Source organism: Lutra lutra, chromosome X (genome assembly GCF_902655055.1).
Source record: "Lutra lutra chromosome X, mLutLut1.2, whole genome shotgun sequence".
Lineage (NCBI taxonomy): Eukaryota > Metazoa > Chordata > Mammalia > Carnivora > Mustelidae > Lutra > Lutra lutra.
In genome coordinates this window covers 81932507-81948180 of record NC_062296.1, presented here as the reverse complement: position 1 = coordinate 81948180, position 15674 = coordinate 81932507, and the positions used below count along the sequence as shown (strand labels likewise).

The 15674-nt window shown below is 48.9% G+C and overlaps 1 protein-coding gene across 1 annotated transcript in view; it reads left to right on the top strand.

Moving 5' to 3' along the window:
• The first annotated feature begins 845 nt into the window (after positions 1-845).
• The window catches only part of SMS (spermine synthase), a 50795-nt gene continuing 35966 nt past the window's right edge, over positions 846-15674 (top strand). The window contains exon 1 of the mRNA XM_047715797.1: positions 846-1242. Within this exon, the coding sequence (XP_047571753.1) occupies positions 861-1242 (382 nt within the window). The 5' untranslated portion in view covers positions 846-860. The remainder of the gene's footprint in view (positions 1243-15674) is intronic.

Below are 15674 nucleotides of genomic sequence, written 5' to 3'. Positions count from 1 at the left end.
TCTAAGGTAGCTAGACGCACGCCTGAGATAACAGAATAGCTGGAGAAATTGAAACCCTGGGATCCCAGGAAGGAACATACACAGAGCGGGTGCGAAAAGGGCAATCCAGTTCTTTACAGGATGGGCTGTATTGTTCAGTTCTTGTAGAAAGGTGAAAGACTCCGAAAAACAGCCACTAGGGACTGGTCTTGGGAGAGGCGAGTTCAATACCTAGGTTCTTTATTCTTTCACGAGGGTACAGAAGTTCACGCAGTTAAAGTTTGGCCATTACAGTGATTCCTGTGGAGCTTCCGGACGCTGAGAGACGCACGGAAGACTCCTGGCATGATGGAACCATTTGCTTAGTGCCACTGTCAGTGGAATAAAGGAGGGCTTTAGGGCGCGCGGATGTTCTCTCCTTTGCCACATCGTGTTGAATACCAGCCATAAGCCAAAGTCAAAGAGAAGCCCACAGGGGAAAGGTTCACCACCTCGAACAGGGGACATCCAGCAACTCTGGAATCTGTAATTTCCCAAATCAGCATTAACAGCCTTATCCTCTGACTTGCTTCTCCACCATTCCCATTTTTCCCTGCAAACGTAGGTAAGTAAGACCAAGAGGTTTTCATTTGGTCCCCAAATACAAGCCGACCCTTGCTAATAATAATGGAAATAATCCTAATGGGTTTAACTGTAGCATTTCAATAGTTAAGGAAAAGGCGGCAGTACTTTTAGCCTACGGGGTGGATCCTAGCATTTGATTTTCTTGACTTAGCCAGGAAATAAGAGGGGCCCCGGCTTGGGGGATGGTCTGGGGATGTGTAAGGGGTGGGCTCCCCGGAAGTCGTGCTGCACTGTTCAAACCTAAGGTGACCTAAAGGATGGCGGGAGCGCCCGCCCGATCATCTGCGCGGGAGCGGCCATTGGTGACGCACGCCGGGGAGCACGGCGCCCACGTTTCCACCATTACATTAGCGAGGCCCCACACCCTGCGCTCTAAGTTCGGGGCTGCGGGCTTCCTCGCTTCCTCCCTCCCGGAGGCGGGCCCGACCCCGCCCCCGCGCCCCGGATCGCTCCCGGCGGTCCCTCCCACCTCCTACCCTCGGCCTCCCTGGCGCGGCTCACTCCCCGCCGGCCGCAGCCCGACACGCCGTGCGGCCCCTCAGTCTCCCGCGGCCGCCTCCCCCAGGCATGGCACAGGGCCTCGCCTCACTATGGCAGCAGCACGGCACAGCACGCTCGACTTCAAGCTCGGCGCCAAAGGTGAGGGCGCGCGGCGGCCACCTGCCCGGCCGCCCGCGCCGCCCGCCGGGCTGGGGCCAGCGGGGACCGGGCGGGGCGCGCGCCGCGGGCCGAACAATGCGGACGGCCCGCGCGGCCCCGGAGGCTCTCCGGCTGCGGCGCCGAGCGCGCTGCGGGGCCGCGTGCACCGGCGGCCGGGGCGGGGGCCGCGCTCCAGCTCCCGCCGAGGTCGGTTCCCACCGCAGCGCGGGGCCTGGAGGGGCCGCTTCCCCCACAGCCCTGCTCCCGCGGCGCCGCCCTTCGAGGCCCGGGTCGCCCACCCGCGCGTCCCGTGCGGGCGTGGCCGCCCCTGCAAGGGTTCCCTTCGCGCCGCGCGGCCCGGGAGGAACACCCCCACGTCTGCGGGCCCCCACTTAGGGCGGAGGTGCAGGGGCGGGGGGCGTGCGCCGCGCGGGGCCGCCCGCGTGACCTTTTCCTGTACTCGGAGGCGGGTAAATTCCCTCCACCCTGGGGCGGGGGCTCTCCTGGTGGGAGCCAGGGCTGGGGCCGGACCGCGCCGCCGCTTGCAGAATTCTTAGCCGACTGCGTAGGAGACGGGTCCCGCGGAAAGGGACGGGGGACGGGAAAGGAAACGAAGATTATGGAAGGGGGGCTGAGGTCTGGGCGCGGGAACTATAACTCTCCGAGTCTCGGAGGCTCAGAACCCAGCCGGCCAGAACAGAGGGCTGGAAAGTGGGAACTGTGTGCAGGAATTACGAAGGGGAAGGGTATTTTTGCATGCTTTTCTCTGGGTTTTAACGTGGCGGGGGGAGGGGTAGGACTGCCAGTCTTTTTTTCTGCTGGCTTTTAAACCTGTAAGGACTGCAGACTTGAATCTGCGCTTCCCGTACATCCCACATGAAGCATCTCATCCATATCTTGTCTTTTCACCGTTTTCCTCGAATTGGATGGAGCAACCTTTTCTGTTCCCACTTAAAACCGTGGCTTTTTCACTTTCTCTCTTTCTCTTCTCCTTTCTTGAAGTTCTGAAAACTCATTTTGCATTTTCTCCCCCAAGCTTAAAGGCTCTCCGAAGGCAGATTTAATTTAAGCAAACAAAAAATTTGGGGGGATTTGAAGCAAGACCTAGGTTTGCATCTTGTCTTTCTTGATTGGCTCTGCAAGGGACTTTGGCCTTACCTCTCAAGCTTTCCGAGTATTATCCTCACGATGGTTTAAAAAAAAAAAAAAAGTGCAGACTTCATAGGGCTTGATTTTAAGGGATTTGCCCTAAAATACTACAAGGTTCTTAAGTAATGGCAGTGTATTCGGTGGTTGGGAAGTGACTTTGAGAAAACAAAGCATTTTTTAGTTCCCACACTTCTTAGTTGAGGATAGAGAGAAGGGAGATGACTGGGAGAGTCAAGAGATAAAATGGTGATTGGGGCGTGCAGCTAGTGTTGGGTGTGAGATGGCTCAGGTTTTGTTGAGTAATTAACCCTGCCAACTTTAGGGATTAGTGGTTAGTGAAGGTTCTTGCATACTGAATTTAGAGGTGAGGAGGATGAGGCTTGAAGTGGTTCTGGGTCACCCAGCTGCGTTTAGGAAGTGTCCTTGGTGGAAGCATGTGTGAACATTGACCTGTACTTACTGAACATGGGTTTTCTAGGCTCTGAGGAGGGTAATCTCAGGATAAGGCTGGAAGCTGCTGGTGCCTGAAGCCTTAAACAGCTTTCTGCTTAATTCAAGTGTGGTATGTTGAAATGACGGCTCACAATGGGCTTCTGTGTTCCGTTGTAAAAGTGCGGGGGAACTTTCACTTTATGAAGAAAAAGTGAGAGAACTTTATTTTTTTTTTAAAGTTTTAAGAAAGATTTGTTTATTTGAGAAAGCGCACACAAGCGCCCAGGGAGAGGGAGAAGCGGGCTTCCCGTTGAGCAAGGGGCCCAGCGCTGGGCTCTGTCCCAGGACCTCAGGATCATGATCTGAGCTGAAGGCAGCCACTTAACAGACTGAGTCACCCAGGTGCCCCTAATTTTTTTTAATTAAATCTCTGTGCTCAGCGAAGGCCTTGAACTCAGGACGTGGAGATCAAGGGTCACATGGCTCTCCAGACTGAGGCTGCCAGGTGCCCCAAGCAAGAGAACTTGGGGCTAACAGTGGCTAGAGAGGGAGAGAACCATAGATGCACAGTTCAGAGGGGAGCAGGAGAAACTGGCAGGTTCTAAGCTGGCAAGGTGTAGACATCTAAATAATTTAATTGGGCAAGGAGAAAATAAAACATTTCCAGCCAATTATCCTTAATTTCAGCCTGTTAATTTTTTAAAAACATTTTTAATGATTTTATTTATTTATTTGAGAGAGTGAGCAAGAGATCACGAGCAGAGGGGAGGGGGGAGAGGGAGAAGCAGACTCCTCGCTGAGCAGGGGCAAGGGGCTCATTGTTCGTCTGGATCCCAGAACACCCCTCCCCCAACCTCATCATGACCTGCTCAAGGCAGGCACTTAACTGACTGAGCCACCCAGGTGCTACTTTCAGCCTGTTAATCTTAAAGATGAAAAAAAATTTTTTTTAAAGATTTTATTTATTTATTTGACAGAGATCACAAGTAGACAGAGAGGCAGGCAGAGAGAGAGAGGGAAGCAGGCTCCCTGCTGAGCAGAGAGCCCGATGTGGGACTCGATCCCAGGACCCTGAGATCATGACCTGAGCCGAAGGCAGCGGCTTAACCCACTGAGCCACCCAGGCGCCCAAAGATGAAAAAAATTTGATGGCCGAGCTGAAGAACATTCTAAGAAGAAACAATACCCAGGAGGGGGATGAGTGGGATGTGTGTATACATTTCATCTTTGTTCTTGAGTCCCTACGAAAGTGTTTTGGGAGTAAGAGAACTCTGATTCTTTTTATGTATAATTTTTTTAAGATTATTTATTTATTTGACAGACAGAGATCACAAGTAGGCAGAGAGGCAAGCAGAGAGGGCGGGGGGGGGGGTAGGGGTGGGGGAGCAGGCTCCCGGCTGAGCAGAGAGCCCAATGCGGGGGCTCGATCCCAGAACCCTGGGATCATGACCTAAGTCAAAAGCAGAGGCTTTAACCCACTGAGCCACCCAGGCGCCCTTACCTATAATTTTTTAAAAAAGATTTTATTTATTAGCGAGAGAGCACGAGCAGGGCAGGGGTAGAAGCAGAGGGAGAGAGGAGAAGAAGCAAGCTCCCAGCTGAGCAGGGAGACCGAGGTGGGACTCCATCCCAGGACCCTGAGATCACGACCTGAGCTGAAGGTAGATGCTTAACCATTGATTCACCCAGGTCCTTGAGAACTCTGATTCAGTGTTTCCCCACAACTTTGTTTGGGGGAGACATATCACCCTTGCTGTTGATAGCTGTCTACACTTGGAAAATAAGGGAATCTGGCTAGACTGGGATCTTACAAGTTCTAATTTTCAGTTAGGGGTACTTGGTGAGAAATCTACCACCTGTGTGTGAGGTCTCCAAAAACATTTATTTTAATTGATAATAATGAGTCAAAAGGCATTAGTGTTGGCATGTTAAGTACTGGATGTGACTCAAGGGTGAGTCAAATGCCTGTGGAGCCTGGATTCATGTTCTTTTTCCCATTTGTCAGTAATCCTTCCTAATGCTCCAGTTCCATGATGTGATTTTAATGGAATTAAACTTGAACCACTTAGCTATGTTATTATGTTGCGATTCCATATAACTTACTTACCAGTGCAAGCCCGCTAGTACTCAGAAGCCACTGGGCATGGGTTGATCCTGGTGGTGCCTGTTCAGTATTGGGGCTGATGACCTAATTCAGGAAATTTTAATTTTTGCTAAAAAACAAAGCCTCATCCTTGGTCATCTTGTAAGTGAAGAATTAGATTCTGAGGACTCTTGAACCCGGAAAACAGTGATTTCTCAGCCGAGGCTAACAAGAATACACATGTTCCATGTTTGGATGGTTTGAGTTTCTCTGGGTTGGTGGAGGACACATAACTTGTTCCCGCTCATATAAGCTGGACAGCAAGTGGGCTAGGGCCTAGTCCAGTGGGGAGTGTGGACTCACAGCCTCTGCTGGCCCTGTTAGACCAAACAGTCTCTGGCCAGTCAGCCCTCAAAAGGTCTAGCAGTCCTCCTCTCCGTGTCTCACTTCTTCCCCTGGGCTGGGAGTATCTTCGAAGGCCGACCTCCAGTGTCTGCATCCTGGACACAGTTCTGGCCCATCATAGATATTTCATAAGTGCTGGTTAAAATGGACCTGATATTATGGTCAAGATGGAAAGCTAGTTCCAGTCCCCTAGGGGAAAACAAGGCACACACATTTACTGGTCTTGAGTGAGGAAACCTGCCTGATCCTGTTACTTTCCGGTTGTAGACTGCCGATCTATAGTTGATGTAGGGAAAGTGACTTGTGTTACTCCAATTCAGAAAGTAGTTTTATAACAAAGATCTTGTTCAATAAATTAACAGAAGGCTGCTTGGGAATTGGGCTTAACCAGAAAGATTCAGGATAGGGGTTCTTAATTTGTGCTTTTGACCCTTATCAAGGAAGACTGTGGAGCCTCAGAGTAAGAATTTTGGGGTTGTTTTTTTTTTTTTTTTTTTTTTTTTTGGAGTGGAGTTGGGAGAGAAGAGTGAGAATTTTAAGCAGGCTCCATGCCCCACACATGAGTGGGAAGGGGGGGCTCCATCTCAGAACTCCGAGAACATGACGAGCCAAAATCACGTCGATGCTTAACAGACTGAGCCACCCAGGTGCCCGTCAGAGTAAGAATTTTAAATGCATAAAGTAACGCAGTTACTTGAAAATACAATATGCAAGATAAAAGAAAATCCCAAATATGTAACAGAGTAACATGTGCTTCTTCAGTAGCACATGAAATAACATGATCTAGCATCAGGCCTAATAACTTCCATAACTTTGAAGTAGAACTGATAAAATGATATTTCAGCAATGGTGTAAGAAAGAGCTGTGATTTTATTGGTGACGATAGCCACCACGGTCTGTGTGTGCTTTTACAAGCATAACTGAAGAAAATGTTAAGTTTCAGTTCGTGAAGATAAGTATGTGTATTTTTTTCCCATCTGAGTTCACAGCCCCCCCCCCATTGTATCCGCTGGCCCCTGGGGAGTCCATGGACCCCTGGTTCAGACCCCCTACGTGGAGAGGGAAGGGAGAGTTGGGATTCTGTGTATTGTTTCTTTCAGGCAGGGTAGGTTTCCACTCTAGGCCAGAGCTGTAAGCTAATGTCCCTGGTTCCTCTTCAAGACAGACATCTCTTTGAAAACATAAAAGCCGGTATTTATTAGTTGCCTCCTGGGCTAGGCATTGCCCTAAGCGCATTACACGTTATTTTACGTAATCCTCACAACAACCCTGTGGTAGGTCCTGTTATCCCCATTTTAAAGATGAATAAATAGGCCCATTGAAGCTTTTCACCTTATAAATGGGGTAGCTGAGATTCAAAGCTTTGTCTGTTTGATTCCAAGGCCTTTGTTAATTCCACGACTGCCGAAGCCTCTTAGTTTAAGGCACTCATTCTCAACCACCCTGTCTCCCTCCCTCTTCCTGGGGACACTTGGCAGTATCTGGTGACATTTTTGGTTATCATAAGTGGGGAGATGCTACTAGCATTTTGTAGGTCAGGGGTGCTTGCTCAGCCCCTCCATTGCGCAGGACAGGCCCCCCACAGTGCTGACAGCCGAAGATGTCGGTAGTGCTGGCGCAGAGAACCCCCGGCGTAAGTTCTAGCAGAGCCGATGCTGCCATGCAGATGACAGATCATCAGCAGAATTTCCCTGGTTCTTTTTGAAGTCTCCGTTATGCGTAAATCAGGAGTCCTGTTACAGGGACGGTGGGCTACAGGGACGGTGGGCCTTACCTTCCTCCAAGGTTTGCCCTGGGCTCGGCTAGGAGCAGAGGGCTTGGCCAGCAAGCACTTCTGCAGTGTTGAGCCTGTGGCCTCTGGCGAACCTCCCTCCCCGATTTCCTGAGCCTTCCTCCCATCCTCCGAGCTCCCACTCTTTCTGTGTTGTTTGTTGAGCTGCTTTCTGGTAGAAGCATCTCGTCTTTGTGTGATTCATAGCTATAAGCACAAAACCTGAAAAATCCAGTTTTGATTGCATCTTGTGTTTTGTTTAAGAGGAGAAAAAGCTTTCCCCTTTGTCTCGGCATTATCCTCCCTTGTCCCAACACTTTATCTACCGTTGGGATAACAACACCCCGCCCCCACATACCCGCTTTAACAATTTAGCCTTAAGGGGGGGCAGATGCTTGGGAAGGGGGAAATGCTTGCTTGCGTCCTTTTCTAGATTGACTGAATCACGATCTGGGCTGGGGGAGTTTCTGGAATTTGCATTTTTAACCAGCTTCCTCCCAGTAATTCTGATGCTAATTAAGTATGAGAATCCGTATAATAGGATCCTCATTAAAAACCCAAAACCCTCGTTTCTTGTGAAAGCGGGACATCCTCCTACCTCCAGCACCAGGCAGCCAGTCCTTACGGCCTGCAAGACTGCGTCTGCTGTGCTCTCAGATTCCGTGTTCACCTTTTTTCCTGGCTACGCTTCTTGGCCACAGTCTCCCAGTGTGTCTCCATTTTGGGGAAGGGCCCGATCACCACAAACTCAACAGATTCCTGTCCCTTTTCCCATTAAAAAGCCTCTCCTGTGTGTTCTCATCACCACGTGGCTAAAGTCGAAACTCATTGTCAGCCCTTCCTGGGGCCGGTTCTGCCCAGCTGTCCCTCCCCCTGCGCAGGTTGGAGCCTCACACTCCCCGTGCTTCCAAGTAGCTGGGAGGCACCCAGACTCAGAATTTAACAGCTCCAGGGCAGGCATTTTTCGTCCTTTAGATACTTTCTCGAACTTGAATGCTATTGGCAAATGTTTGTTTTAGGGACTGTTTGGGGGAGGTCTCAATGGAATCTCCCTTCATTTTGCTTTGTGGTTGTTTCTAACGCTCTTGGCCCCCAACTCTGCAAAAGACTCTTAATTGCACTAATCAAGCTGTATTTGACTCCAGACTGAGTAATTGCACATTTCTGGGAATTAGTTTTGTGAGCTTGCCATTAAAAAATTGTATAAACCATAATGAATCTTTCCGGAGTGTAGTTCCAAAGTTACACCCATTTCTTTAAACCTGTGGAGATGGCGTATGGTAAAGTGAGTTTGTGTTTGATTTCAAGAAGCCTCATCTAGTTATTTGGTCGTTCTGTTGTTATTTTAAGTGCTGTGGAAGGGGTAACAGCTGTTTAAGAAATTGACTCCATCATCCAGGCATTAGGAGCGATCTCTACCCCAGCTAATGAGAGAAGTGCATTTTCAAGTAACCCGAAGCCCTGCATGTGACATTTTTTTAGGATTGCATTTTCCAACTGCATAACCAGCTAGTAGACACTTTGCTGAGTGTGTGTTGGTGGGGGGGGGTAGCGGGGGGAGGTGCTTTTAAGTTGACGAAGATTAAAAAGACAAGATAGAAAATGCATGTATCATGTGTGGCAACAGTTCAGTATTTTGAACAGACAGTAAACCAGGTCATCTTAGGAATGGAAACCCATATACCCTTTAAAAACAAAATCTTATGATAGGTAACATAGGAAAGAAAAACATACAAGTGGCAACAGAGGTAGACATAAAGGTGTCCAACCTAACAAGGAGAGAAGCAAATAAAAATAGAATGGTCTTACAGTTGCTTCTAAAAAAAAAAAAAAATAGAATGGTCTTAACTTCCCGGATTGGAAACTGAAAAAAATACTAGTAGTCGACACATAATGGAAGGTTTTGCAGTGGAGAGTTACCAGTTTCGAAATCTTGTTTGCATCTTAATTGTGTCACCAATCGGGCTGCGTCTGAATGGCCGCTGGGGCCTTTGTTACCCTGTTGGGAGAGACAACTGAGGTGAGGTTCCTGGGGGCCTCCTTGGGGCTCCCAGCCTGGGAAAGTTAGAGCTCTCGGTTTCAGGCTTGGTACCCGGCTAGGGTTTGGAATGCAGGGCTTTGTAATTTGAAGTACTAATCCCTGGCACGTGAGGATCGTAAGAAAGTTCCCGGGCTGTGTGGTTGGGCATCTGTTGAAAAGCATGTTCAGGAAAGCTGTTCGTGAGTTGGGTTTCTGGAGCGCCGCAGGCAGGCGCTTTCCCCAGTGCCTGTAACCCAGGCCTGCTGCCCTGTGCTGCCGTGCCGGCTACCATCTCCTGGGCGTTCACTTCCAGGCCCAGTTCTGCTGAGGAGTCGGGAGACCTCCTCAGTTGCATCTTTAAAGCAAGTGTGTAAACCACTGCCCGGATGCTCTTTGTAAGGACAACTGGGCGCTTATCCAGACCCCAGGAAAAGCAACTCTGGGACCCTAAGTTGTGGTGGGCCTGGATTTCATTAAACGGCTACTGTCCTCTGTGTTCCGGAAGGAGCCACTGAGCTGGTGGCCCTACTTGGGGTCCGATGGGTTTATGTGCTAAGCAGCAAACCCAGAAGGAGCTGCTGAGAACCCATAGCATCTTCTAGATGGCCTTCTGGTAGTTTCACATGTGCCTTAATTTCTCCCTCTGCGTGAAGGCTCTAATGATACGAAATCCCACACACTGTGTTGTTGGGTGGGATGTCCAATAAAATGTTTGGAAGAGTGTCAAATGATACATAAAGCACTGAACACTAATTGTGAGACTTAGGGCTAAGTACTTTGAGATTGTGCCAGTGGATAAAGATGCTCCTGAAAGGTAAGGGAAGTTCTGCTGGCAGAAGAAGAGGTGGAAAATAAAGCATTGGCAGGCAGTTTGAAGGTTGGTCTGACTTTATTGAAAGGCGCTCTTTAAGTCGAAGAATTTTTTTTTAAGATTTTATTTATTTATTGGGCAGAGGGGGAGGGAGAAGCAGGCTCTCCACTGAGCAGGGAGCCCAAGGTGGGGATTGATCCCAGGACTCTGGGATCTTGAACTGAGTCCAGGCAGCTTAATGAACTGAGCCACCCGGGCGCCCTGTTGCTGAAATCTTACTTGTTAAGGATTGTAAAAGGATTTTTCTGTTTCTATATTCAAGAGGGATACTGATCTGTAGGTTTCTCTTTGGGGACTCTGTCTTTTTCTGGTTTTGGTATTAGGACAATGGTTTCATAAAATGAATATGGCATTCCTTTTCTGTTTTCTGCAAGAGATTTTGTATAGAATTGGTATTTTTCTTTAAATATTTGGTAGAACTCCCCAGTGAAACCCTTCTTGTGCGCAAGGTTTCTATTTTGGGAGTTTTAAAATTACAGATTAAATTTCTATGATAGTTACAGGGCTATTTAGATTACTTCATATTGGTGAGTTGTGATAGTTTGTGTTTTTTTGAGGAATTGGCCCATTTCCTTTTAAGTTGCTAAATATATGTGTACAGTTGTTTGTAGGATTTGTTTATTATCCTTTTGCTATCTACAGGGGGTCCCGGTTATATAGGTTATTAGCTGTTACTCCCTCCAATCATCCCCATCCCCGCATTTAATAAATTGCTAACTTGAATGGAGAAAGTAGTCCTCAGATTATTCTAGTCCCAAATGCTAAGACTGTCACTTCTGGAAATTCAGGTTGTAGAATTACAGCATAGTGTCCCTATACCTGTTGGTTAGGAATTTAGAGCTGGAAAAGACCTTCGACCAGGGGTCAGCAAACTTGGGCACTTGGGGCACATCGAGTTCTTCTGTCCTCCTTTGTATGGCCTCCGGGTGGCTGCCAGAGCCCTGATTTGGCCTGCCAAATCCTAAAATCTTTACCGTGTGGCCCTTTAAGGAACAAGTTTGTCCACCCATGCCTTCAGACCATCTAAGTGCAGTGGCTTACTTTAGAGCCATCTGGAAAAATACTCAAGTACAGATTCCCAGGCCCCCACGTGGCCTTTTTCTCATCTGGAATCCATCATAGTATATGCTCCTTCCTTTTTATGGGGAGTTTTGACTGGTGTCCTTTGACTTTGATCTCTGTGGCACTTAACTTCTCCAGTACTTCCCGGGCGCGGAGTAATCTCCTTGGAGAGGGCGCAGGGCGCAGTCCTGAATGTTGACGTCACTGAGTCTGCCTTGGCCAAAGCCGGGAGAAGTGAAGTGCCGGGGCTCACCTCGGGGATGGCTCTGACAAAAATGTGCTTTTTGATGCCACAAAGTCCAAACTGCTCTGTCTCTGGAAATACTGTTTCATGGTTGGTTTGCAACCTGGCATGGAAGGTTGGGCACAAACCCTAGGATTGTTTGCAGAAACACAAATGGGTAATAGATCTGACCCCGTGAGGCGTTCTGCCCACCTCAAGTCAGTGGGAAGAGAGCAGGGTGTTGATGATACTGGTTAAGGGCTCTTCCTGCACAACCAAAGTGGTGATCCCACAGTTTCTACTTTGGGAAAGAAACCTTCCTGGTTTCTTTTTTTCTGGGTTTTCTTCTGCGTGGAGCTGAAGGAAACCATTGCTGCTTGACCTTGGGCCAGCCTGTGACCTGTTCTCATCCCACTGTTTTTTTTTTTTTTAAAGATTTTATTTATTTATTTGACAGACAGAGATCACAAGCAGGCAGAGAGGCAGGCAGGGGTGGGGGGACTAGGCTCCCCGCCGAGCAGAGCTCCCGATGTGGGGCTCGATCCCAGGACCCTGGGATCATGACCTGAGCTGAAGGCAGAGGCTTTAACCCACTGAGCCACCCAGGCGCCCCTCATCCCACTGTTTTGTGGGATGAAGGGGAGGTGGCACTTGGCAGTTGGGATGCTTTTCACTCCTCACAGTGGACTGGGGACGGCCGTTGTGAACTAAAGCTGTAAGGGCTGGTTATTTTTCCTGGTCCAGGCGCCTCCGGTCATCTTCTCCTGTCCTCTGACCTCAGACCCTACCAGTCCCCTCTGACCACCTTGCTCATCCCTTTTTTGCTGCTGCGGGGTCTGGTTTCACCTCATTTCTTGGGCTGCCTCCCGCTGGATTGAGTTCAGCACCCAGAGAGGGCTTTTTGTGGTGCTGGGCCTCTTCAGTGTCCTCTGCCTTGGTGGTTTTCTGCTCTCGTCCACAGCTCCAGCCCGAGTTTACTACTTCCTCTTCTGGAAACACGGATCTTGAACCCCCTAGAGTCCAGGCACACCTTTTGTTGCTCAGATGACACCTTCTGGGAGAGCTCAGGTGGCCAGATGTCCAGCATCTCATGGCTGCGATTCGTTTTGCTCCCCAGGTGAAAGCCAGGCTTTTGCATTATCTCCCCTTTCTGTGCCTTTCTTTATAACTCTTGGCTGGCCTCCCCCGCGGACTGGGTGGCCATGCAAGGACTGGATAGTTAGAGCTACGTGAGCACTCCGTGAACGTGCCTCTCTCCCCGTGCTGACTGAGGCTTGGGGGTTGCGGCTGCTCGGAAGACTCCTGGTCCTGGAGGAGGGGGCGTGGGTTTACCGGGAAGAAGAGGGTACAGTACTGCATTACTGTTTGGGTTCCAGACTGAAGAGGGCTTAGGATTGTGTTTCATAAATTTTATTCTTACGAGCCCTTGTTTAATGTCGCAAGGAGATTGGCTCTAGGAGAGACTGAGGTGGTTATATCAGAGTGAGGCTCTTGGTCCTTTCCAGCAGGTGTTGGGGTAACGGGAAATGCCTTTCTAACTGTTCTCTTGCAGTGGGAAAGGGAAGGCAGGGCCGAGAAATAATCAGCCGCACATGTACAGTATGCCTAGGGTACTATGATGTGAGTTTTAAGAGACAGTCCCTGTGGTTCTCTTTAATGCACACTTGCATGTATTTCTGTGTTGTGTTGTATGGCTGTCAATCCAATGTCAGTAGGTCTTTTCTGTAGCTAATTTTCCCTGGTTTGGTTGCTCTCTATGAACACCAGCAACTGTCCTGGGGATGTCTGCGTGGCTCAGCTGGTTAAGCGTCCGACTCTTGATTTCAGCTTGTGTCCGATTTCTCAGGGTGGTGAGATCGAGCCCTGTGTCTGGCTCTGCACTCAGCTGGAGTCTGCTTGGAATTCTTGCTGCCTCTGTCTCTGCCCTCTCCTCGCTGTCACACACCCCTGCGGTTCGCTCGCTCTCTTCTCTCAAAAGAAAAAAGAGAAACTGCTCTGAAAACAAGCCCTCCAAATTGTCTTTTGTCCCTTTCTATGTTTTGGGGCCCCACCTCACTGCTCTCATTTTTAAATTTAGAAGAATATTTTGGTGAACTGTGTAAGGGACACAAAGCATTAGATTTAGGTCTACAACATAATGATTTGATATCTGTACATCTTGTGAAATGATCACCACGAGAAGTCTAGTTCAGATCCGTCGCCACACATAGTTAAATAATTTTTTTCCTTGTGATGAGAACTTTTAAGATCCACTCTCAGGGCAACTTTCAAATATACGCTACACAGTTATTAACGGTAGTGGCCACGCTGTGCATTGCCACTGTGGTCACAGTGAGGCGCTGGGACTGGCTGCAGGTGTCTGTTCCTGGCGTGGAAGCCACGGCCAGTGCCCGGGACAGTGCCTGCACCCAGCAGCTGCTGCTCAGACACTTGTTATTCCGTGGCGGGTGTGTGTGTGTGGGGGGCGGGGACAGAGGAAATCTCCCCTCCCAGCCCCTTTAATCTGGTGCCTAGGGCATGCCTTATGGTTGGTTGAAGGGGAACAACCCAGTTCTGGAGCTTTCCGTCGCCTTGATTCCCTCACAGTAACTGAGAATCTAAAAGTGCTGCCTTTATGTTTAGATATTTGAGGACAGATTTCTTTTCTTTTTTTTTTTTTTTTTTTTAATTTATTTGACAGACAGATCACAAGTAGGCAGAGAGGCAGGCAGAGAGAGAGACAGGAGGAGGAGGCAGGCTCCCTGCTGAGCAGAGAGCCCGATGTGGGACTCGATCCCAGGACCCTGAGATCATGACCTGAGCCGAAGGCAGAGGCTTTAACCACTGAGCCACCCAGGCGACCCGAGGACAGATTTCTTGAGATGACTCCAAGGGCACATCGTTCCTCCAATTTAAAGTATACAGCTAAATAATTTTCAGTACGTTCAGAGTTGGGCTACCATGACCACGATTTTATTTATTTATTTACTTATTTATTTTTTAAGATTTTATTTATTTATTTGACAGAGAGAGATCACAAGTAGGCAGAGAGGCTGGCAGAGGTGGGGGGGGTGGCAAGCTCCCCGCTGAGCAGAGAGCCTGATACGGGGCTTGATCCCAGGACCCTGAGATCATGACCTGAGCCGAAGGCAGAGGCTTTAACCCACTGAGACCCTCAGGCACCCCTCATCTCCATGATTTTAGAACATTTTCATCACCCCGCCAAGAAATGTATACCCTTTAGCCACCAGCCCCATTCCTCCGAGCTTCCCGTTCCTCCCAGTCCCTGGCATACGCTAATTGGCTTTCTATGTCTAGCGGTTTGCCTTTTCTGTATGTGTCCGATAAATGGAGTGCTCCGATGCGTGACCCGTTGTGACCCGTTGTGACTGGCTTCTTTCACTCAGCATCTTGCCCGGTGTGACGTAGCTCATGGCAGTCCCGCGCTCCTTCTCTGGCTGAGTAAGTCGTCCATGGTATGGCTAGACCGTAGTTTGTTTCCCCGTTTACAGCTTCATGGACAATTGGGATTTCCACCTTGTGATTTCTGTGAAACCTGCTGCTCTGAACATCCCTGTCGTCCTGGGTGTTGTCTGATGAGATTAATCATCTTGCAGCTGTTGTGAAAGGAACTGGACGTGGGAATTGAAGCCGAAGCTTTGGAAGTCAGAGAGCGCAAGAAGCCATCTGCTTGACCTTCACTTTAATCTCTGGGAATTTATTGAGCTTCTGAATGTCTTGGGATGTCTCCCAAAACACAGACCCTTTGTCAAAATTAAAAAAAAAAAGATTTCTTCAAACATAATTTTAAGTGGGGGCGCCTGGGTGGCTCAGTGGGTTAAAGCCTCTGCCTGCAGCTCGGGTCATGATCTCAGGGTCCTGGGATCGAGCCCCGCTTCGGGGTTCTCTGCTCAGCGGGGAGCCTGCTTCCTCCTCTCTCTGCCTGCCTCTCTGCCTACTTGTGATCTGTCTGTCAAATAAAAATTAAAAAAAAAAACATAATTTTAAGTGTTAAGCTCTTTTTAATTGTGAAATCAGAAGGCTTTCTCTGTGTATCACTTGATTTCGGTAATCTGGACTTGCTGCCTGTCAGCACTGACGTTTTTGATCACACCTAGCGTATCCCAGGTGAGTTCAGAAGATGTTCTCATGCTGTTAGGCACTTGTGAGCCCCCATGTGGGTGAGAGGGAGTGCATGAGGGGTGCTGTGCTGTTTTGTTTTTCTGCTAATGGTGCTGGTAACTCTGGAATAGATTTTTTTTTTTTAAACTTTATATACTTTACATTGAGGAAATTTCGTGTACAGTCCTGAGTTTTGACCCATGCATACAGTCATGTAACCAACACTGTCAAGATTAGCACATCTGAGTGGATGCTTAAAGCGGATAGTTGAATGGCTTCCAGCTGTGTTGGAGTCCAGTTGCCCTTTCTTCCTCT